We start from the raw sequence: 24,292 nt of genomic DNA on the forward strand, positions 1-24,292 counted from the left end.
GATTTCTCTTAGGCCAATCCGGTTCCCCAGTTGAAGTCACGAGCGGTGACGTAACGCGTAGGGCGTGGCAGAGAATTGACTATACCGGAAGTCACGTAAGGAGGCGCTTCGGACGCCGCTCCTTCCTTTTACATGTGAATTTTACTTTTTTTTATGTAAGAGACCACTTCGTTTTTATATTCAATAAACTGTTTATTCGAAATACTACACCATCAGAGGCCTCCTCTCTTCTCCTCCCCCTCTTCCCACCGGGCTGTCACAGCCTAGGTGGAAAAAATTCCCAGTCTATTTTACAGGTACCTGATATCTAACAGAGGTGAACGCTGCCTTATTAATACAGTGAAACATTGTTGCCAGTTGTTTCCATCCCTGAGGTGCCTGACAGTAAGCAGAGGGGAACGTTGCTGTTATCACAACAGAGAAAGATATACACTGATGCCTGTTATTTCCATCCTTGAGGTGAGAGTCTAGAGAGCCTGGTTGAGCCGCCAGTCGGTTAATGAAGATTATTATTATCATTATCATCTACACCCCTTTTTATTACCATCAATACTTATGAACTTTTATGGTTATTTATGAACTCTTTTCTGATATATCCAATATTGGAATCACCCCACACTACGTTGTTTGCAGTTTGGCACTTTTGCTGCACATGTTTCTGCATTTTTGCACATGCGTTTGATTTGATTTTTAATGTGATTATGTATTGGGATATATGAATTTCCAGCATGGGTATTTTATTGATGCACTTTATTTAAGATTTGTTATTGGTATACACCCACATATTATTATTATTAGATGTGTATTTATTTATTTAGTTATTTATTTATATGATAGACTATATGCGCGAAATCCTTTTACCCTTATTCTTTTTCTTGAGTGCCATGTGTACACTTTCCGATTTCGCTGCAATCATCCTTGATGTCATCATATAATTTTTTCACTTTTAGTTTTCATTTTTTCACTTTGTGATTGTCACTCTAATTCCTCTGAATCACTTTAGCGCGAAGGATTTTCACATTTATATTTATTATTGCTAATTATTATTATTATTATTATTATTATTATTATTGCTATTATTGGAAGTGGTCTGGTTGCGAGGAGGGTGCGCGTGTAGTCCCCGAGAATCCGGAGTGCTTAAGAGGGTCTAAAGAGAGAAGATCCCTGGTTGGTCCTGAGACGGAACCGGACAAAGTAGGCACGAAAAGGGAAGAAGGGCAGTCACAGAAACCCGGAGTACTCCACGCGTCAGTCGCCAATGAAGGTGTATGGTGCACCATCTGGCACCCGTATGCAAACATATAAAACATAAAATATAGCACGTGGACTACAGCCTGGGAAGATATGAGGGGTGTATGGGATCCCACGCATACTCTCCCCACACGGAATCAATAATAAAAGTTTAATTCAGGGTCAATTTTTCAAGGGGGACAATCTTTAGCCGCACACCACAAGGGATTCCTTGTGATGTTTAGAATTCCAGATGGAGTAGACTAGGCATGGTACTTCAGTTTGTTCGAACAGAAAGGGTAAGGGGTTCATTCCCAGCCCTCCTCCTACTTAATCCAGACTGGTTAAGTACCCCGGAGAGTATGCATGTATTTCCATATGTATGGTTTAGTGCAAAGTGGGTTACACACATTGTATGTAGAGGTGCATCAACACACAACCTTATAATTGTATTCAGTGCCTCCAATTCTACCTAATGTTGGTTACCCAAAGCAGGCTACTTAAATTTAGTCCAAGGTCCCCAACTTAAGGCGGTATTCAGAGCCACTTTCAAGTGGATGGGTGATGGTTAAGCCAACTGGGGGCATATTAAAGACCTCGAGGTAAGGAACCAGTGTATTGGAGTTGGGAGGTCCACCTTATTGCGTTTGGAGGTAAGGTATGTCCGGTACTGCTGCGGCAAGTCAGCAAACCTCCTTCCCAAGCTCCGGCATGAAGTGTAAGGATCTAGATGAGTCAATGAGAGTCAAAAGAATCACTGTGGTGGTCTAGGCGTGGTCCCATCAGGATCTGTTACACAAGGAGGAGGAAGAGGGAAGGATAAAGGATAAGGCCCAGTAGGGCATATAGACTAGGAGGTCATTTATGCACAGCTCCCCCTACCTTGCCTTCCCAGTGAGGTTGTTCTGTGCGGGGATATACCGCTTGACCAAGCACTCATCGTTGAGTCCAAGAGATTGGCTGGCAGGCAGGCAGGCATCGTTGAGTCCAGGAGAGGAAGTGCGAGCTTGTGGGTCATTCACTCCATCTGGTGAGGATGTCGCTGTGTCAGCTAGGCTTTAACAAAGATAAAAACAAGCGCAGAAAAAAAAAAAAAAGGGAAGAAAAAACAGGCGTGGGAGCAGATGGCGAGGGGCAGGCACATGACATAGGCTGATTCCAAATAGGCTGAAAAGTGTTACTTGTTAGGCCTCCATGCGATCTCTTCTAGCTGGTGGTGAAGACGGGGATCCAGGGTTATGTTGGTATATATCTCGGCGTGAAGATTGGTTGTTAGGCGAAGGTGGCACGTCCCGATGTCTTCTCGGTCTTTGTCGCTGCGCTTTCGGCGACGGGTTGAGAGAGACAGGAAGCCATGGTTCCGTCAGGTAGTAGAAAGAGTACCATTCTGGAAGATCAATGCGGGGAAGATCAAGCTGGTCACAGAAAGTCTGTAGGTCTTCCGGGGTGCGGAGCAGAGCTGAGCGACCCCTGGCGGTTGCAGACAACCCGAAGGGGAATTTCCAGCGGTATTGTATGTTTCGGGACCGCAGAGCTTCCAGCAGGGGGCGCAAAGCCCTTCTATTCTGTAAGGTTATCTGAGATAAGTCCTGAAACAGTTTAATCTCAGCGCCATTGTAAATGATCCGTCCTTTTTCCCCTCGCTTTTCTAAGGATTTCCTCCTTCAGGGGGAAATTCACTATACAACAAATTATATCTCTGGGCGGTTCATTATCCCGGGGCTGAGGGCACAATGCTCTATGTATTCTTTCCATCTCTATTGGAGAGTCAGCCGGTCGGTCTATTAACTCATTAAATATGTTACTTACAGTTTGCTGCAAAAGACCAGGATCATTATTTTCAGGCACGCCACGCACCCTGATATTATGTCTGCGCCCACGGTTATCTAGATCTTCGATATGTCTGTGAAGATCTAAAAGGTGTGTGAGCTGTGCGTCGTAGGTCCCCTGGACTTGGCGAATGGCTGCAGCATTAGTTTGAGTGGTTTCTTCCACATCGCTGATGCGCCTAGTCACTGCTTGAAAGTCTGAGCGGAGGTCGGCAATGGCAGCCGTCACTGTGCTCTTGATGTCAGTGGCAAACTTCTCCAGGTCTAGCAGGCTGGGCGGCTGGGTCTGCATGAGGGAGGGTGTCTCTGCTCTGGACATCTGAGAAGCGGACGCTGTTTCAGGCGAGTCCGGTGCTTGGGCCTGTAAGGCCGCCTGCGAGGCTGCGTGTGTCAGCTGGCGCTGTGTCCGGAACAGCTCCGGTATATTGTGACTCAGTTGTGTCTCGGTATCGGCGGGTGTACGGGAGGTGGAGGAGCTCCTGGTCGTTCTATTCATGGCGCTTTTAGTGCTGCACGCTCCCCAAGTAGCAAACCACGGTCCCCAGGAGCACAGGACTCAGGCATCCATCTAGGTCTCTGTCCAGGCCACGCCCCCAGAGCTTTCTTTCTCTAGTCATCTTCCAGGACGGCATAACCTGAGAGATGACTGGCCTGACAGGAAACACAGTCAACATACCAGGTTAAAAGTCCCCTCCCTTCCCCCTGCACCTCAGTTCTTGATTGTGTTTCCCGGCAGCGAAACTTTTTTTTCCCTCCCCGTCTTTCAGGACAGCCACATTGAGAGACCTTGGCTCCTCCTCTTCCTTGGAAACACTGCGCCAGCCCCCATAAATTTACACCGCCCCCTGCCAGCCTCAGTTATTTGTGTTTTCCCCCGGTGCGGAGACGCTGCGCTAGGAACCAGGCCTAAGCAGTCAGGGAGACTGGGGGCTATATTTTTAAGACGTCCCTAACTAGGAGACAGGGGTCTCTGGGGCAGTGGCAGGCTACTTACCGGCCGCATCACGTCTGCCTCCCCCACTTTGCCGAGCGCTGGTGGAAGTCTGGGGGGGCCCTCTTTCTTAGCCATGGGGCTGTTGGCGGGTCGCATCTCTGTCCCCCCTGTACAGGGTACAGGCCGCAGTGGAGCCGAGCGGGCCGGACGGCGGGTGACGTCGTTCCCGCGGGGGGGCGGAAGTGCGTCTTTTGACCCGCAACTGCCGGTTCCGGGTCGCGTGGCGCTGGATAGAGGGCCGGGCACAGGCTGGAGAGGAGTTTGTCACTGCACAGGTGGTGTAAAGACTCCACAGGCTGCCCACCAGCATGTCAGAAGCAGATGCTCAGACGGCGCTCAACGATGCCAGCCAGCCTAAGGTAAGGGTACCCTGGGGAAGGGTTCCCCCTCTACCTAGGCTCTCCCTCCCCCCTTATGGTTCCTGTAGTGGGGGGAGGGGAAGGAACCCCTCTAGGTGGGCAGGGGGGGGGGGGAGAGACCAAGTCCCTCATGTTTGAGGAGGAACTTGACTCTCCCCTTCGTTGTATTTCTGTGTGAGGGTTTTGTGGGATTTTGATTGGTGCTTTTGTTTGTTTCCATGTTTTTCAGAAATCTTCTGAGAAAAGACCCCAACATAGCTCTAAAAGAAAGTGTGCCTCCTGTAGGGCTACCCTGGGGGAGGCTTGGAAAAAAGTCCTATGCAAGGACTGTATTGATACTTTGGTAAATGAGAGAGCTTCTGAACAGGAGTCAGGGTTAGCAGCATCAGTTAAGGAATTATCCTCAACTTTCCAATCTTTTAAAACCCTGTTTGAAGGGTTACAGGTCCCCCTAAAAACCTCACCTGCATCGCAGAATACAACCCCACTTTTGGCACAGGACTCTGCATCTTCCCTTCCTAGGGCCACTACTTCAGCAGATGAAGTGGCATGCACTTCCAGACAGGAAGTTAGGGAGGAACCAGACAGTGCTACCTCCGGTTCTCAGGATGAATCGGAGGGGGAGAGTAGGGACGGGGAGTGCAGAAGGCCCTCAATGTACAAGTTGTCCCTTGAGGAGGTAGAAGACCTCCTAGGGGCTATCTACACCACCCTGTGTATCCAGGAGGATAAAAAAACCCTATCTCTCCATGACCAGATGTATAGGGGCTTAAAGGAACAGAAAAGAAAAGTATTTCCTGTTCATGAGGTCCTAATAGATACGGTCAAAAAAGAATGGCAGGATCCCGAACGGAAGCCCTTCTTTTCTGGGTCTCTTAAAAGAAGATTCCCTTTTTCGGACGATCCTGCCTCAATCTGGAACAAGAACCTCAGATTGGACGCAGCATTCTCGCAAGTGTCCAGACACACAGATCTGGCCTTCGAGGATCTGGGAGCTCTGACAGATACCATGGACAAGAGAATTGATTCCCTATTAAAGAAGACCTGGGAATCAACTCTAGGTAATCTGAAACCAGAGATGGCAGTCACGGTTGTGGCCCGAAACCTCGAGCACTGGCTGACACAAATCCAGGCTCATATTGAGGCAGGTACGGCAAAGGAGATGATTTTGTCATCCTTTCCAACAATCCTAAGAGGCGTAGCATATATAGCGGATGCTTCGGCTGAGTCAGTGTGCATGTCAGCCAGGACTGCGGCACTTGCCAACTCAGCCAGAAGAGCTCAAAACATGGCCAGGCGACAATGCCTCAAAAATTAAACTTTGTGGCATTCCGTTGACTGGTGATCTGCTTTTCGGCCCAGGTCTTGAGACAGTGTTAGACCTTACCGCCGATAAAAAGAAGGCGTTCCCAGTGAAACGTAAAACCCCGAATCAACCCAAGAGGGGGTTTCGTCCACAAAAAAGAAGGCCTCCCAAGACTCAGGAGAAGAAGCCTTGGAGCCAAAGGGGTAAGGGCAAAGGAGGGGCGATTTTTCTCCCTCCTGAGAAACCCAGTAAGTCCCAGTGACTCAGGGGTCACAGTGGGGGGAAGATTGGGAGCCTTCCTTCCACAATGGGAAGTAATCTCCCCCAACCAATTTTATCCTGGGGATCATACGAAGGGGGTACTGACTAGGGTTTACAGAGACCCCACCACATCGAAGCCTAATAACGCTTCTCCCCAGGTGTACGGCAAAAGCGGAAGCTCTCCTAGGGGCATTAAAGGAACTAAAACAACAGAATGTAGTGTGCAGAGTTCCAAAAGAAGAAGGGGGGACAGGCTTTTATTCACACGTCTTCATGGTGAAAAAACCCTCGGGGAGTTACAGGTTAATTCTAAACCTGAAACCTCTGAACAAAGTGATTGTCTACAAGAGATTCCGGATGGAATCGATATTCACTGTCAGAGCGTTACTACCCCAGAACTGTTACATGGTGTCACTGGATTTGAAAGACGCTTACCTTCACATCCCCATTGCGGAGGCCTTTCAAAAGTTCCTACGCCTGGCACTAAAGGTAGTAGATGAAACTATTCACCTGCAGTTTCAGGCGCTGCCATTTGGCCTATCCTCGTCACCCCAAGTATTTACGAAGGTCATGGCAGAGGCCATGGCAGAGGCCATGGCTTTTTTGAGAATCAGGGGGGTATCAATTATTGCATACCTAGACTATCTTCTCTTCACACCATCCTCAGAGCAACTAATCCGGGATCTGGAATTAACAAAGACAACCCTGAGAGGGCTAGGATGGCTACTAAATCTGCAAAAATCCAGCCTTATTCCCGCCCAACAGATTTCCTATCTAGGATACCTGCTGGATTCTACTCGGCTGAGAGTTTTTCTCCCACCAGAGAAAATTCGAAAGCTAGACCAAGCGGTAGCATGCCTTCAGAGCAATCAGCAGGTATCAATACGGGTGGCCATGTCAACCCTTGGCCTACTAACGTCTGCTATTCTGGCAGTCCAGTGGGCAGGCCTTCACTTCCCTCCCCTGCAGGCACTGATTCTAAAGATGTGGGACCACAGCCAGGAGTCTTTAGACAATCTGCTTTCGATTCCTCCTCGGGTCAAAAGGTCCCTTTTGTGGTGGAGGAAACAAATAAATCTGTCACAGTGGCGCCTGTGGATCATTCCAGAATCCAGAGTGATTACTACAGACGCAAGTGGCAGAGGCTGGGGGGCACGTCTGGGACCTCGGTTGGCGCAGGGGACATGGGAAAAGGAGGAGCTCAAAAGGTCCTCCAACTAGAAGGAGCTAAAAGCAGTTGGTCTGGCGCTCAGTTTTCAGGAAAGACCTACTGGGGCAACACATCCAGGTTCGGTCAGACAACTCTTCGGTCATTGCTTATATAAACAAGCAAGGTGGCACGAGAAGCGGGGTTCTGTTAAGCCTAGCCACAGAGATCCTCGGCTGGGTGGAAGCCAATGCTCTGTCTCTTTCAGCAGTTTTCTTGAAGGGAGAGGAAAACATAGTGGCCGATTTTCTCAGCCGGACGCAGCTGAGAGAGGCCAACTGGGCACTCAGTCAGGAGGTTTTCGATCTCATTGTCAAGAGATAGGGCCTCCCAGAAGTAGACCTATTTGCCTCAAGAAGCAATACAAAGACCCCATATTTCTTCTCTTTCAGCAGGTGGGAAAACGCGCTAGGGGTAGACGCAATGACACAAAGCTGGCACTTCAGACTTTGCTACGCCTTCCCACCTCCGGTGCTTCTGCCAGCAGTCCTAAGAAAATTCCAGGCAGGAAACGCCACACTGATCTTAGTGGCTCCCTACTGGCCCAAGAGAGCTTGGTTCTCGAACCTCCCTGGCTCCTTCCGACCAGAAAGGATCTCCTATCGCAGGGCCCAGTTCTTTGTCCTCAGGTAGGCCGCTGCGAACGTAGCCGCCTGGCTTCTGAAAAAGAGATTCTAAGAAGCAAAGGCTTTTCCGATCAACTGGTATCCACCCTTCTTGACAGTAAAAAGGAGGAGACGCGCCAAATCTACCAAAAGGTTTGGGGGCGCTTTAGAGCTTGGTGCCAAGAAAACTCCTTTAAGGTGCAGAGCCCTATAGCAGTCCTGTAGTTTCTGCAATGGGGGGCTGATAAGGGGTTAGCCATCAGTAGCCTTAAAAGCCAAGTGTCAGCGCTTAGCAGGTACCTAGAGAAATCCTTGGCCATCGACACCTGGGTGGTCAGGTTTTTCAAAGCCCTTTCAAGACAGAGACCAGTGCAGGGCCCTTCCTTCCCTAAATGGGACCTTTCCCTGGTCTTACAGGTTTTGACAGAACCCCCGTTCAAGCCTTTAGAGGAATGTACTCTAAAGGACCTAACGTATAAGGCTGTGTTTTTGGTGGCTGTAACCACAGCTAGGAGGGTCAGTGAAATGGAGGCCCTTTCAATTAGACCCCCCTTTTGTGTTATGTTTTCGGATAGAGTTGTTTTTAAGACTGATCCGGCTTTTTTACCGAAGGTGGCTTCGAAATGCCATAAAAGCCAAGAGGTAATTTTGCCAACTTTTTGTCCTAATCCCTCAAGTGAAAGGGAATCTAGGTTTCATACCTTTAGATGTCAGGAGGTGTATCCTACGTTATTTAGAGCTGACAAGAACTTTCAGAAAGTCAGACTCTCTTTATTTCTTTTTGCGGAGCAAGAAAGGGACAAAAGGCGTCTAGACGCACCATTGCCAGATGGCTTAGAATAGCTATTACTCAGGCCTACAGGCTAGCGGGTAGAGAAGCCCCCATGGGAATTAAAGCACACTCTACCAGAGCTATGGCAGCTTCACAGGCCGAAAGAGCTGGAGCAACACCAGAGCAAATTTGCAAGGCAGCCGTATGGTCCAGTTTCACCACATTTGTGAAACACTAGAGTGGATCTGGTATCAGCAAGTGAGCAATCCTTTGGGCGAAAGGTATTGCAAGCTGTTGTTCCACCCTAAGTGGTAAGTGCTCGTCTATCCTCTCAATGTGGCTGTCCTGAAAGACGGGGAGGGAAAATTCAAGTTACGCTTACCGGTAACGTCTTTTCCAGTAGTCTTTCAGGACAGCCCTAGCACCCACCCGAAGTTTTGGGGGGTCTTGAGGAAGACCTAAAAAAAGGCACAATAGTAATATGTGATAGTATGTTATTAACGTGTTCCTGTGTCTCCCCAGCTAACCGGAGGTGCTCTAGAAAAAACTGAGGCTGGCAGGGGGATGTGTAAATTTATGGGGGCTGGCGCAGTGTTTCCAAGGAAGAGGAGGAGCCAAGGTCTCTCAATGTGGCTGTCCTGAAAGACTACTGGAAAAGACGTTACCGGTAAGTGTAACTTGAATTTTTTTTTTTTTTTTTATAGACCTGAAGCTAGTAGCAGATGCCCCCCCCCCCCCGGGAGTTGGACACCAAAGCCGGGGAGGACTGCGGGTCCAGCCAGGGCCTAGTCCCTTCTCAGGGGGCCCCCAATGGCCATGGGAGAGGTTCTTCCCCAGCAAGCAGCCTCCTGGTTACAGAGGGGTGTCCTGGAACTCCTGTGAGCACATACCTCATGCCTTTACCTTCCACCCAGTCAGGTACAGGGGTGCTGAAGGAACCGGAGCTCGTGCTGGAGTCCAGGCCGCTGAAGGGGTAGAGGATGTCGGTTCAGGGTGTCCAGTGGTGCTGGGCAGGGCTGTTGGAGGTCTCCGTCCCATGATGAACGCTGTAATACTCCTGTGTTAGGACTAAGCGTTCCGGCCGGGTGGCGCAAGATGGCGCTGTTTCCGTTTCTGGGCGTCGTCACTTCCGGTTCCCGGTCCACATCAAAATGGCGGATCCGGAAATGCTAGAGGCCAAATTCCCCTTCCGAGGGAGGTCCTCCAACAAAATGGTGCTGATCACCGGTGTCTGAGGAGCAGATACCACAAGACAAGATTTTGGAGAGACAGGCAGAGGCCTCACGGTGTTCTCTTCTCTTACTCCCGGATCGCCCCCTGGTACGGAACAGGCAAGGAGCCAGTATGGAAAGAGAGGAGGACACAGTTGCACCCTTAGCCCAGGAAGAGGCCACAGGTGGGGAGTCCTCTTCCGTGTTGTGGGTGGTGGGGTAAGAGGGGTCTTACTCACACCATGGGGGGGGCACAGGAAAAAGGACCTGAAGACTATTTAAGTGGTGTTCTGTCTTTTTGTCTCCTTAGAACCTAGCGGCTCTGCTCAACGGGTTCACAAGGCTAGGGGTAAAAAACCCCCTCCCCCAGAACAAAAAGGTGTGGGAACTGTAATGAAAAGCTCCCACAAGACCACGTTTAAACCTTTGTTATAGGTGCATACATAAACTGTCGAGTAAGGAAACCTCACAGGTTATGAAGGACTTCCTTGCAGTACAATCCGAGATGCTTTCTACCCTTCAATCTCTCAAGACAGTTATAGCACCTAAGGAAGTGCCGAGGTCGGATGACAGAGAAATTCTGTCCTCTAGAGAAGGCACTTCTTCTCAGGAAGGTATCTTAGACAGGGGTCAGAAAACCTCGCAGAGACCCCCATCCTCTGTCACTTCTGGAGTTGTTGAGTTTGAGGACCCGGAGGAGTCAGAGGAAGACTCAGAGGAGGGGGAAAACACAGATTCTGATAGCCAGGACAGTGACAGTCTAAGAGCTAGTAGCCACCTCTTTCCCTTGGAAGACATGGGGCAATTACTCAGGGCAATTTATGTCTCTGGGGATATCCCAGAACCTCCGGTTCAGGCGACAGCCCAGGATAAGATGTACAGGGCATTGGGAAAACCTCAGTTTAGGGTATTCCCAGTTCATCAGGCCCTAAAGGAGGTGATTTTGAGAGAGTGGAAAGACCCAGAAAGAAAGGTTCTTTAGACTCAAGACTTGGAAGAGAAGGTTTCCCTTTGGGGAGGAAGAAGAACAGAAGTTTTTCAAGACCCCCAAGTTAGACGCAGCCCTGTCCAAGGTCTCTAAGAAATCTGACTTGTCTTTTGAGGACTCGGGCAACTTAAAAGATCAAATGGACAGAAGGGCTGAGACGCTTTTGTGAAGAGCGTGGGATGCCAATGCGGCAGCCATGGCTCCTGCCTTGGCATCAGCATGCGTGGCAAGAAATGTGTATGCATGGTTAGGCAGGCTCTCCAACCATGTTTCTAGAGGGAGTGATTCTAAGGAAGTCACAGATTCCCTAGAAAGAATAGGTAAGGCTGTGGCATATTTAGCAGATGAGGCAGTGATATCTGTCAGTAACACGGCTAAATCTGCGGCCCTCCTTAACTCCACAGGAAGGATTGTCTGGGTCAAGTCATGGGAAGGGGACCATATTTCTACATCACGGCTATGCGGATTGTCTTTTGAGGGTTCCCAACTTTTTGGACCTGGCCTGGATCAGGTCCTGTCACGGTCAGCAGAAAAAGGTAAAAAGTTCCCGGTTAAAGCTAAAAGAGAGAGGGGCAGGATTCGTCCCCCCTCTAACCAGGGTCAATTTAAAGCCAAAAATGACACAAATAGAAGGTTGGGCAAGGGAAAGAGCGCACAAAAGGGTAGCCTGCTCTTTTCTGGACCTAAAGATACCACCAAGCGGTCTAAGTGACGCCAGCGTCAGGGTAGGGGGTAGACTGTCTCACTTTGTCCCTCGGTGGAACAAGATCTCCGAAAGCCCCTATATCTTGCAGATCTTGACAGAGGGATATCATTTGGAATTTCTCTCCCGTCCCCCTCAAAACTTTTTTTTTATTTTGTTTTTGACCCATCTCCCCAAGGAGACTTAAAGGGCAGCAGGGCTGTTGGACAGCTTGCAGGGACTGGCGTTCCAAGAGGTGATCGTTCCTGTTCCACCGGAAGAGCTTTACCAGGGATTTTACTTCCATATTTTTGTCGTTCAAAAACCGTCAGGGACATTTCGCCTGATATTAAACCTCAGGAAGCTGAACAGGTTTTTGCGGCAAAAGAGCTTCTGGATGGAGAGTATTTACACGGTGCGCAGGCATCTATTAAAAGATGTGTTTTTAGCCACAATAGATCTGAGGGATGCTTACCACCATATTCCGATTGCCAGAGAACACCAGTCCCTGCTGAGATTCGCAGTCCTTACGAGCAAGGGGCTTCAACACTGGCAATTCCAAGCTCTTCCCTTTGGATTAACTGCAAGCCCAAGGATCTTCACAAAGGTCCTGGCGGAGGTTGTAGCTTACCTACATCTACAGGGAGTGTCCCTTTATACCCTACCTAGACGACCTTTTGGTATACGGGCAGTCTGTAGAGCAGGTGGAAGTAGACGTAGGCAGAGTGATCTCCACTCTGGAATCCTTGGGCTGGATAGTGAACAGAAAGAAATCTTCTCTGGCACATCCCAAATTAAGGTACTTCTGGGATATCTGGTGGATACAGGAGCTCAGAAACTGTTTCTTCCAGAGGAAAAACGGTTAATAGTAGTTTCCTCTCTAAAGGAACCCAGGGAATGCTCTCGCAGGCATATCATGAGGGTATTAGGTCTGATGACCTCGTGTATTCCAGCGGTCCCCTGGGCTCAGCTCCATTCCAGGGAGCTGCAGTTCTTCCTTCTATCCTCCTGGGACAAAAAGAGGGAGTCATTGGACCAAAAAGTGTCCATTCCAACAAGAGTAAGGGTCTCCCTAGATTGGTGGCTGGTTCAGGACAGGCTCACGTTGGGTCGGCCTTGGGACCAATGGCATCCCACAAGAATCACTACCGATGCAAGCGCTTGGGGTTGGGGCGCTCACTTGGGGGACATCCAGGCACAGGGTGCCTGGACTCCTTCTCAGGCGAGGGCCTCCTCCAACCACAGGGAACTCCTGGCAGGGGGCCAAGCATTAAAAGCCTTCAGAGACAGGATTCAGGGTTTAGAGATCCAGGTCCTGTCAGACAATGTGACGACTGTCTCTTACCTAAATCGTCAGGGGGGCACCAGATCCAGGAAGCTACTGAATTTAGCACTGAACATTCTAAATTGGGCCGAAGGAAACCTTCAGTCCATGTCAGCGGCTCACATAAGAGGAACCGCCAATGTGGTGGCAAATTTCTTAATTCGGCAACCCATCCTCCAGGGGGAATGGGAGTTAAATCAGGAGGTCTTTCTCCAGATAGGTCAGAGGTTCGGTATTCCGGACATAGATCTTTTTGCCCACAGAGGGAACAAAAAAGTGGATCAGTTTTTCTCGCTCAACAGAGAAGTGGGATTTCAAGGGGTGGACGCTCTGTCTCAGGACTGGGACTTCCATCTAGCATATGCTTTCCCTCCACTAGTCTTAATACCACGGGTCCTACAAAAGTTGACCCGCTCAGAATGCAGACTGATCCTGATAGCCCCATGGTGGCCAAAGAGGACGTGGTTTGCCACTCTCTAGGCACCTTCCAGCCAGACTAGATCTTCTCCTACAAGAGCCAGCCCTCCACCCCGACCCGGGGTTCTTCTGTTTGACGGCATGGTTCTTGAGAGGGAGATCCTCAGAGGCAAGGGTTGCTCTGATAGGGTAATTGAGATCCTCTTGAGCAGCAGGAAGCTGGTCACCAGGAGGATCTATTCTAAGGTTTGGAATAGCTTTTCACATTTGGTGCCGGGATAAGGAGGTGTCTTACCCTTTGGTACCAGTGGTGCTAGAATTCTTACAGGGGTGGATCAGGGGTTTTCCCCGAATATCCTGAGGGTACAGATAGCAGCCTTATCTGTATTTTTGGACCAGAGGCTCGCACTAGAGCCTCTGATTAAGAGATTCCTACTGGCAAGGGAGAGGTTAACCCCTATTAGGATGAATGTATTCCCTCCATGGAACCTAACACTGGTTTTGGAGGCGCTGATGGAAACGCCTTTTGAACGGGCGCAGGAGATTTCAGTTACGTTTTTGACACTTAAGTTAGCCTTTTTACTGGCCATAACCACGGCCAGAAGGGTGAGCGACCTACAGGCCCTATCAGTTAAGGAGTCTTTTCTGTTGATACTAGAGGATAGAGTGGTTCTAAGACAAGACCCATTATATCTTCCCAAGGTCGCATCTAAGTTTAGTAGATCTCAGGAGATTATTTTGCCCTCCTGTGATAATCCAAAAATGAGAAGGAGAAGAAATTTAATTTATTAGATGTCAGCAAATGTCTGTTGACATACTTGGTTAGAGTGAAGGACTACAGAAAGTCAAATCACCTTTTGGCCTTTTTTTTAGCGGCCCTAGAAAGGGAAGATAGGCATCTAAATCTACTGTGGCTAGGTGGATTAGACAGACAATATCATTGGCCTATGAACAGGCAGGCTCCCCAGTACCAGCTGACCTTAAAGCCCACTCAACAAGATCCTTTTCGGCAAAGAGAGCTGGGGCCTCAATAGAATGGGTCTGTCGCACAGCCACTTGGGCGAAGCAGGATAACTTTTTGAAACACAGAGTGGAACTGCTATCGCCCCAGGATCTGACATTTGGAAGAAAGGTCTTACAAGCGGTGGTCCCGCCCTAAGGTAGGCCTTGAACTCCTTGTCCATCCTCTCAGGTTATGCCGTCCTGGAAGATGACTAGAGAAAATTGACAGTTACTTACTGATAACTGTTTTTCTAGGATATCTTCCAGGATGGCAGGCCTATTTCCCACCCATGTTTTATTATAAGTACTATGGGAAGAGTTTCTCTCTGTCAGCCGGATAGCCTATTACTTTAAGAGAACTGAGGTGCAGGGGGAAGGGAGGGGCCTTTTAACCTCATATGTTGATTGTGTTTCCTGTCAGGTGGACCAGTCATCTCTCAGGTTATGCCGTCCTGGAAGATATCCTAGAAAAACAGTTATTGAAGTAACTGTCAATTTTTGATGGTATTTGATTGCCTCTGCGATTTTTAATTTTTGCAATATAAACGGAAAAAGACCGAAAATTTTGAAAAAAAGATTATATTTTCTACTTTTTGTTATAAGAAAAATCCAATAAACTCAATTTCAGTCATACATTTAGGCCAAAATGTATTCAGCCACATATCTTTGGTAATAAAAATGTCAACAAGCAAAAGTTATAGCGTCTACAAACTAGGGTACATTATCTGGAATTTACACAGCTTTTAGTTTATGACTGCCTATGTCATTTCTTGAGGTGCTAAAATGGCAGGGCAGTACAAACCTCCCAAATGACCCCATTTTGGAAAGTAGACACCCCAAGGAAATTGCTGAGAGGCATGTTGAGCCCATTGAATATTTATTTTTTTTTGTCCCAAGTGATTGAATAATGACAACATTTTTTTTTTTTTTTTTACAAAAAGTTGTTACTAAATGATATATTACTCAAACATGCCATGGGCATATGTGGAATTACACCCCAAAATACATTCTGCTGCTTCTCCCGAGTACGGGGATACCACATGTGTGGGACTTTTTGGGAGCCTAGCCGCGTACGGGGCCTCGAAATCCAATCACCGGCTTCGGGATTTCTAAGGGTGTAAATTTTTGATTTCACTCTTCACTACCTATCACGTTTTGAAGGCCAAAAAATGCCAAGAGGGACCCCCCCATGACCCCATTTTGGTAAGTAGATACCCCAAGCTATTTGCTGAGAGGCATGTTGAGTCCATGGAATATTTTAAATTTTGCCACAAGTTGCGGGAAAATGACAAACTTTTTTTTTTTGTTGCACAAAGTTGTCACTAAATGATATATTGCTCACACATGCCATGGGCATATGTGGAATTACACTCCAAAATAAATGCTGTTGCTTCTCCTGAGTACAATTCCACATGTTTGGGACTTTTTGGGAGCCTAGCCGCGTACGGGGCTACGGGGCCCCGAAAACCAAGCACCGCCTTCAGGATTTCTAAAGGCTTAAATTTTTCATTTCACTCTTCACTACCTATCACGTTTTGAAGGCCACAAAATGCCAAGATGGCACAAACCCCCCCCCCCCCCCCAAATGACCCAATTTTGGAAAGTAGACACCCCAGTCTATTTGCTGAGAGGCATGGTGAGTATTTTGCAGCTCTCATTTGTTTTTGAAAATGAAGAAAGAAAAGAAAAATGTATTTTTTTTTTTCAATTTTCAAAACTTTGTGACAAAAAGCGAGATCTGCAAAATACTCACCATACCTCTCAGCAAATAGCTTGGGGTGTCTACTTTCCAAAATGGGGTCATTGGAGGGGGGGGGGTGGGGTTGTGCCATCTGGGCATTCCATGGCCTCCGAAACTGATGGGCAATGAGGAGTGAAATCAAAGATTTACACCCTTAGAAAGCCTGAAGGCGGTGATTGGTTTTTCGGGATCCCACAACTTGTGTCAAAATATAAAATATTCCATGGACTTGACATGCCTCTCAGCAAATAGCTTGGGGTGTCTATTTTCCAAAATGGGGTTTTGAACTGTCCTGGCATTTTATGCACAACATTTAGAACCTTATGTCACACATCACCCACTCTTCTAACCACTTGAAGACAGCCCTTTCTGATACTTTGTTTACATGGAAAAAATATATTTTTTTTTTGCAAGAAAATTACTTTGAACCCCCAAACATTATATATTTTTTAAAGCAAAGGCCCTACAGATTAAAATGGTGGGTGTTTCATTTTTTTTTTTTTTTTCACAGTATTTGCGCAGCGATTTTTTTTTTTTTTACTTTTAATGCACTAAAACACACTATATTGCCCAAATGTTTGATGGAATAAAAAAGATGATCTTAGACCGATCACATGGGTACCAGACACGACATACTTTAAAACTGCGCACAAATGTGCAGCGGCGACAAACTACATACATTTTTAAAAGCCTTTACAGGTTACCACTTTAGATTTACGGTCTACTGCTAAAATAACTGCCCTCGATCTGACTTTCGCGGTGATACCTCACATGCATGGTACAATTGCTGTTTACATATGACGCCAGATCGACGCTTGCGTTTGCATTTGTGCTAGAGCAAGGGGGGCACAGGGGTGCCTTTTTTTTTTTTTTTTTTCTTTTTTTTTTTTTTCTTCTCAGGGAATGTAAATATCCTCTATGATAGCAATAGGTAGTGACAGGTACTCCTTTTTTCAAAAAAAAAAAAGAGGTTTATTAGACCCTAGATCTCTCCTCTGCCCTCAAAGCATCTGCCCACGCCAAGATCGGTATGATAAAATGCTTTCCCAATTTCCCAATGGCGCTGTTTATATCCAGCAAAATCTAAGTCATGAAATGCTCGTAGCTTCTGGTTTCTTAGGCCATAGAGATGATTGGAGCTGTTCTGGTCTCTGATCAGCTCTATGGTCAGCCGGCGGAACCACCGACTGCATTCTCAGGTTCCCTGTTGGGACAGGAGAGCCAGAGAAAACCGTGGAAGATGGGGGGGGGGGGGGACATTCCCTCCCACTGCTTATAAAAGCAGTCTAGAGGCTAATTAGCCACTAGAAATGCTTTTACATGAAAGCCGACCACTAGCTGAAAAGAATGATACCTAGATGATACCTAAACCCGCAGGCATCATTCTGGTATAACCACTCAAAGTCCAGCTACATACCAGTACATTGCTGGTCCTTGTTGGGCATATATTTGTAATCTCTTTTTTTTTTTTTTTCTTTTTTTTTTTTTTTTTTTTTTTTTTTCATGCAGCCTGTGGGCTGAAGGAAAAAAAGAATGATTGGTGGGTATGCCTACCATTAGAATACCTCCCTTCATCCACCCACTTCTAATGATGGGCATACATGCACCATTTTGTTTTTAACTGTGGTGGTGAAATCACCTCCTACAGCTCTGGAGTCACGGCTTTATGTATCATGGGAGCAAACGCTGTTGCTGTCAAGATAAATAAATCCGCGCTGCAGCTGAATGGCGTAAGCAAATGATGGTTAACAATAAAACAAAGTAACATTACAGTATAACAGTAAGACCATACCTGCAAATAAAAACATAGTAAAAAAATAAAACATTTTTTAACGCAACCTGTACCTAAAATATATATATGCCGAAGCATGGGGGCATCTGCCCCAAAAGTTAGGAGCAAATCGCTCCTCCACCCCTGCTGCCCCCATGCTTCGGCATATATGCTCTTTTTTTTTTTTTTTTTTTAACTGTGGTGGTGAAATCATCTCCGACAGTGCTGGAGTCACGGCTTTATGTATCGTGGGAGCAAACGCTGTTGCTGTCAAGATAAATAAATCCGTGCTGTAGCTGAATGGCGTACCTGAAAACAAAAAAATGGTTAACAATAAAACATTGCAGAATAGAATACAGTAAAAAAGAGCAGAACAATAGAGAGAGAGAGAACAATAAAACGACAACTATTTTTTTTTTTTTTTACACTTTTATTTCTAACTGTAACAGTTCAGTTCCAGTTTCGGGTCTCTCAAAATGCGATGGCATCTTGGGAGACCCTGTGAAAGTGTGTCCTAGTCTGTGCAGTGCTGTACCCTACGCTAATACTCCACTAGTGTATGGTAGCGTTCAAAACATTCACCAATGCAAAGACCAGGATTGTCAAGACAGGAGGGACAAAAATACGCCTATATCCACGCTTTCTACAGACACAACATTTTCTTTGGGGGGCTTGTTTGGTAGGGGTACTCGGGAGGACATACGGAAAATGCCTCTCGTGCAGCCGGCTTACTGCATTTGGATTGGGAAGGTGAGGTGGAGCACCGTCTGGAAACAGAAGGGCTCTGACGATCTCTTCCTGGAATTTAAGGAAGGATCCAGTCCATCCTGAAGCTCTGTATAGCACATGAGCGTTCAGCAAAGCCAATTGAAATAAGTATACAGACACTTTCTTGTACCAGCGTCTGGCCTTACGGGCAATTGGGTACGGTGCCAACAACTGGTCATTGAGGTCCACCCCTCCTATGTTAAGGTTGTATTCGGGGACACAAAGGGGTTTCTCCACAACACCAGTCGCCGTAGGAATTTGGACCATCGTGTCTGCATGAAGTGGGGAAAGAACAAAAACATTCTTATTATCCCTCCACTTCACAGCGAGCAAATTTATTACACTTGAAGCAGGCTCTCCCCCCCAGCCTAAGATGGGAATCTAAAAGCCTCTGGGGTAAGCCCCGGCGATTAGGTCGCACAGTGCCACATGCGCCAATCTGTTGATCAAACAAGTGACTAAAAAGTGGCACGCTCATGTAATAATTGTCCACATACGAATGGTACTCCTTTCTGAATAAGGGTGACGCCAAGTCCCACACAATCTTGCCAGCGCTCCCTATGTAGTCTGGGCAGTTCTCCGGCTCTACGTGACTATCTCTTCCCTCGTAAACCATAAAACTACATATATAGCCTGTGGCCCTGTCACAGAGCTTATTGACCCTGTATCTGGCACGCTTGCTGGGAAGATACTGTTTGAAAGACAAGCGGCCAGAAAACTTAATCAGGGACTCATCAACGCAGACAGCTTGATGGGGAGTAAACAAGGCTGCAAAACGTTGGTTGAAGTGGTTTACGAGGGGCCGAATTTTGTAGAGCCGATTGTATCCAGGGTCTCCACGAGGACGACAGAGTTCATTGTTGCTGAAGTGCATGAACCGCAAGATCTGCTCGTATCGTGCCCTGGCCATGGAGGCAAAGAACATGGGCATTTGGTGAATTGGGTCAGTGGACCAAAATGACTGCAACTCACTCTTTTTAGTTATGCCCATGTCGAGGAATAAGCCCAGAAAGGTCTTAAATTCAGAAACCGTAATTGGTTTCCAATCTCTGGCAAGGGAGGACTGGGGATTAGAGGCGATGTATTGACCAGCATACAAATTGCTTTGGTCCACAATAGATCTATAGAGATCTTCAGTGAAAAACGGCAAAAAAAAAATCAAGTGACGTAAAATCAACTGTTTCCACCTGAATTCCAGGTTGGGCAGTGAATGGGGGAAGTACGGGTACTGCAGGAGTGGTGGGTTTCCAATTAGGATTGGCGAATTCTGCAGGGAGGACACTATGGGCATGACGGGCCTGTCTTTGTCGGTTTCAGCGGGACACTACTTGTGCTTGCTACCTCGCCAGCTTGAACTGCACTTATGGGACTCGCCACCTCACCACGTGATACTGCAGTGCTGGATGTACGACCAGGGTGTACTAGGCCGCTGGTGCTTGCCAGTTCACCAGAAGGATGAGCGGCACTAGTACTTCTCTGCTCCATACGAGGGACCTGCGGTTCTTGCACCTCAACAACGGCAGAAGAAGATCGGGGTCTGATACGCCTGAACTCGTCTACAGGATCGTATTCTGAGCCTGAATCTGACAGATGAGTGACTTCCTCTTCACTATCTGTCATGCTCAGAAACGTGTAGGCCTCTTCACTACTGTACCTTCGATTTGCCTTTTTGGGCTCTAAATTTACTGATACAGTAGTGAGACTCACAGGTAAAAAAGCTCCTAGGCTGTCAGCAACTGTATCAAACACTACCAAAAAAACTGTTAGCGATCGCGGGGATCAGGCCTGACTCTGCGAACGCTGCAGTTATGTGTGTTTAGTGTTTTGTAAGTGACAGTGATCGATCGATACTGCACTTGGGTGGGCTGGGCTGGGCAAAGGGGCGAAATGCAGGTGCTAGCAGGTATCTGGGCTGATCCCGCTAACACTGCATTTTTGGGAACCCTAAACTGCTGGGGACGCTAGTATATATCTGATCAGATATTGATCTATTCAGACACTCTACCACTAAGACCCCTTTCACACTGGGGCGGTTTACAGGCGTTATTGCGCTAAAAATACCGCCTGCAAACCGCCCCAAAACAGCCTCCGCTGTTTGTTCAGTGTGAAAGCCCGAGGGCTTTCGCACTGAAGCGGTGCGCTGGCAGGAGAAGAAAAAATCTCCTGCAAGCCGCATCTTTGGAGCGGTGAAGGAGCGGTGTATTCACCGCTTCTAAACCTCTCCTGCCCATTGAAATCAATGGGACACTGCGGCTTTACCGCGGCTATAGCTACGCTATACGAGTGGTTTTAACCCTTTTCCTGCTGCTATCAATCTAATGAGGAACTGAGACAGCGGCTGGAGCTGCTGTGCTCGTGCTCATCACTGGAACAATTGGGTTCAGGTAGGAAAAAGGGAGGCTCTGGGGGGCAGCTGCAGCACAGAAGGTTTTCCACCTTAATGCATAGAAAAAAAAACCTTGAGGGTTTCCAACTCCTTTTTTAAGGTTTTTTTACCTTTTTATTTATTTTTTTATTTTAGGCATTAGGGTAAAAAAACTTCTGTGCCTGGTATCTATCTGCCTCCCCTTTTTACCTGATCCCCCATCGTGTTACAGCGCTGTGCAGGAGAGCAGCGGTTCTCCCAGCTTTGTCCCTCCTCACAGGGCAGATCCATAGCAGTGGGGAGCAATTGGCTCCTGTTGCTGTCAATGAAACTCTGAGGAGGCGGTGGGGGGCAGGGGCAAGCCTGCATGACCCACCATAAGATATAGCTTCCTATGGAGGCACCGACTGTAGAGAAGGAGCCAAGAGTACTGGTAGGGGACCCAAGAAGAGGATCAGGGCTGCTCTGTGCAATCCATTACACAGAGAAGGAAAGTGTATAACATGTTTATTGTTTTAATAAAATTAAAAAAAACTGAAGTTTTACAAACCCTTTTATAGTGTAAAAAACAAAACAAAAAAACTTTACATTTTTTTCAGACATGTTAGTTGCCAGTTGTAAGTTATGAAGTACATTAGCAAATTGGGTGCTCTGATTATCCACCTCAGCCAGTGATTCCTGCATCAAAACACTGGTAGGGTGACATCACATTTGGGGATATATAGCTTGTTATCATAATGCACTGCAGTGACAAATGTGGTTAATGTGAACTCAACCACACTGGCTGCAATGATTTAGTTTGTGTCATCTTCTCTAGACATTTTGGAATATCTGATAAGGCTTCACTTGTTAGTACTCTTATTAGTTACTAGATTTTACATACAATAAAATAGTTTGTTGGAGTATATGACAGATGTAATGACCATGTTATATAATATTTCCATACATGTTTAATGTCTCTTGGCACATGATATGGACTTTAGCATTGACCTCTGATGACACAGTTCTTTGTACTACTCACTGACAGGCTATTCTTCTGCTATATGATACTGATGAGTCTTACCATCCCTCCAGTGACCTAATAATGCTGCCATGTGAATGAATTAGAGAAAAATGAAGTCATCTTTCCCCATGTAAAGGGAATGGACGTATCCGAGAAGATGATATTAAACACACCATTGTTATTTTTTTTTTTTTTTTTTCGTTCATCTTAGGCTGCAGCAAATTCTCTTTACTTTTATTCGATGATTGCTTGGCTAGGAAAGGCAGGGCTGCAAGACTAATTTAAATCTGGGATAGAATATAATAAATCTCTGTTTGGAGGATTTAATGGCCAGTGCTTCTACAAATGCTTTAGAAGTGCATGTGACTGTACCACCCCATTACGATGCTGCTCACATGGAGAGCAGCAATGCAGGAACGTTGGAAGCCAGTCTGAACCCAGTGTAGGTAGTGTCATATTTTACACTGTGCCACAAGTTTATCAAACGGGATGCATGTGCGCATTCACACACTTGAAATAACTTGTCCTTAAATAGTATTTAGATCTTATTTGCTTTTCCAGTTTTTGTTGTGTTACAGTATGTTTGGTCATTTGCATTGATGAAATTTATCATAGAGCTATGCTTTTTGCACCTTAGTGCTCCCTGTTCATTAGGGCTGTACATGAAGACTAATGGTTTAGTACTTAATACGAAAATATGTATTTATTTCAAATGTAACCATTATTACCATTGAAGAATGTATATATCTGGACTTGGGCTGGTTTGAATTTCATTTTTTTAACTCTTACTGTATCTTGTATACGCTTGTGTTCTTCCTTTCAGTTTGAGCGACAGCTTTTTCATGGTGAAGGGTGCTGCCCTCTTCCTGCAGCAGGGAAACAGCTACCAAGGACAAAGGAGTCTTCTACACTTGCACAAGAATGCTGGTATGGGGTGGCCATAAGGTCAGAGGCTATCTGAGGGATACAGGATCTTTATTGGCTTTGCAGCTAATTGTGTTACTTTGATTCCTTGGGGCAGATGACATGCATGTCTTTCAGTCTGACAAATGTTTGAGAATTTAGCCCTTTTTCCAAGGTCCTCCAACTCACCTGGGGGAAATTATGTAACAATCGCCTGAACTGTAATGGAAAGTGCTGGTTCAGAGCTGAAGATTTGTTGTTTTCTTTCATAACAACATAACAACAGCTTGAGTCCTGTAACTTGTCTGTGCTTCTCTAGTAATTCCAATGTATTTATCTCCCACGTTTCCTTTTTTATTTTTTTTATTTTAGTTTATATATTTTTTTTAAAATGTTGCTACTTGTTGCAGTTCGCAACAGCATTTTATTGTGCGGTGTGTCATTTTTAATTATTTTAACTGCTTGTTCACACCAACTGCGTGCATGTAGGCAGTGGTGCCAAAGCGCTGTAAACCATTCATCACAGTGTAACCCTTTCTTATTGTTTTGTTAGAACGGCTGAATATCTCAAAATTAAATTTTTTATTCCATTGCATTTTATGCATTGGATTGTGTTCGACCATGCTGGGCTAAAAACTACAGCATGCAGTGTTGTGTGTTTGTTTATTTTTTTGGCCTTCTGTCGAACAGGGAGTGCCACACACTGATGGGGGCGCAGATGGCGATCAAAGTAGAACTATATACTTAACCCAATTTTTTTTCTTTTTTTTTTTTTTTTTTCATTGTGGATAGAGTAATGTAGGGTTATAACCCCTGTTGGTTTATTTTTTGCCATCTGTGCCCCATTGGGGAGATTTACCTTCACTTCCTGTTCCAAAGCTAGGACAAGAAGTGAGAGGAAATCCCTGCAAATGATGAGAATCACACCCCCGGACCCTCTGGCCATCAGAATTGGTGTCCCCATTGGAGGATTTTCCTCTGTTACTGTTCTGGGTACAACCCAGCATTTGGGATTTACTTTTACTTTCACTTTCAATGATGACAGTAAACAGGATAAATAGAGAGGGTAAATTTCACTAATAGGGGTATTGTGTTCTTTTTGATAAAAAAAAAAAAAAGTTTTTATTGCCCAAGAAAAACAAAGAAAATCCAAACAAGTATCACATTACACTTCCATTTGTCAGTAAAAAATCAGTTACATAACCATTAGTCACAGAAGGAAGTTGAGATATAGGACTAGGGGCTGGGCCAACATCCCTTTGTACAATATACAGAGAGCAAGGTTCCCCCTTGTGGGATTTTGAATGCCCTAGTGGTGATGTAACACCAAAAATTAGTATAAATGATAAATATAGAAAAATAGAAATTTATTGTAGTATATACAACAATTTTAGCTCATAATTGACAACAAACAATGAAGAAATTCATGAAAAAAGATGTGGCTGATACAGTTACAGATCAATATGATACACTTGTTAGATGCTGTAGGGGCTCAGAAGACACCACATGGAGTGTAGACTCCACAGCCGACGCATTTCAGAGATTACGTCCTTC

The 24,292-nt window shown here is 46.2% G+C and overlaps 1 protein-coding gene across 3 annotated transcripts in view; it reads left to right on the forward strand.

The window, feature by feature from the left end:
- SSH1 (slingshot protein phosphatase 1) overlaps window positions 1-24,292 on the forward strand; it is a 160,094-nt gene that overhangs the window by 43,759 nt on the left and 92,043 nt on the right. Inside the window, exon 3 of one of the 3 annotated variants that reach the window (XM_073630053.1) lies at window positions 22,659-22,762. The exons of 1 other annotated variant lie outside the window; for it this stretch is intronic. In XM_073630053.1, the coding sequence (XP_073486154.1) occupies window positions 22,659-22,762 (104 nt within the window). Of the gene's footprint in view, window positions 1-22,656; window positions 22,781-24,292 lie in introns of those variants that run through there. One more of the 3 variants, XM_073630066.1, reaches the window with a different exon arrangement.

This window comes from Aquarana catesbeiana, linkage group LG01 (genome assembly GCF_042186555.1).
Source record: "Aquarana catesbeiana isolate 2022-GZ linkage group LG01, ASM4218655v1, whole genome shotgun sequence".
Taxonomy (NCBI): Eukaryota; Metazoa; Chordata; class Amphibia; order Anura; family Ranidae; genus Aquarana; species Aquarana catesbeiana.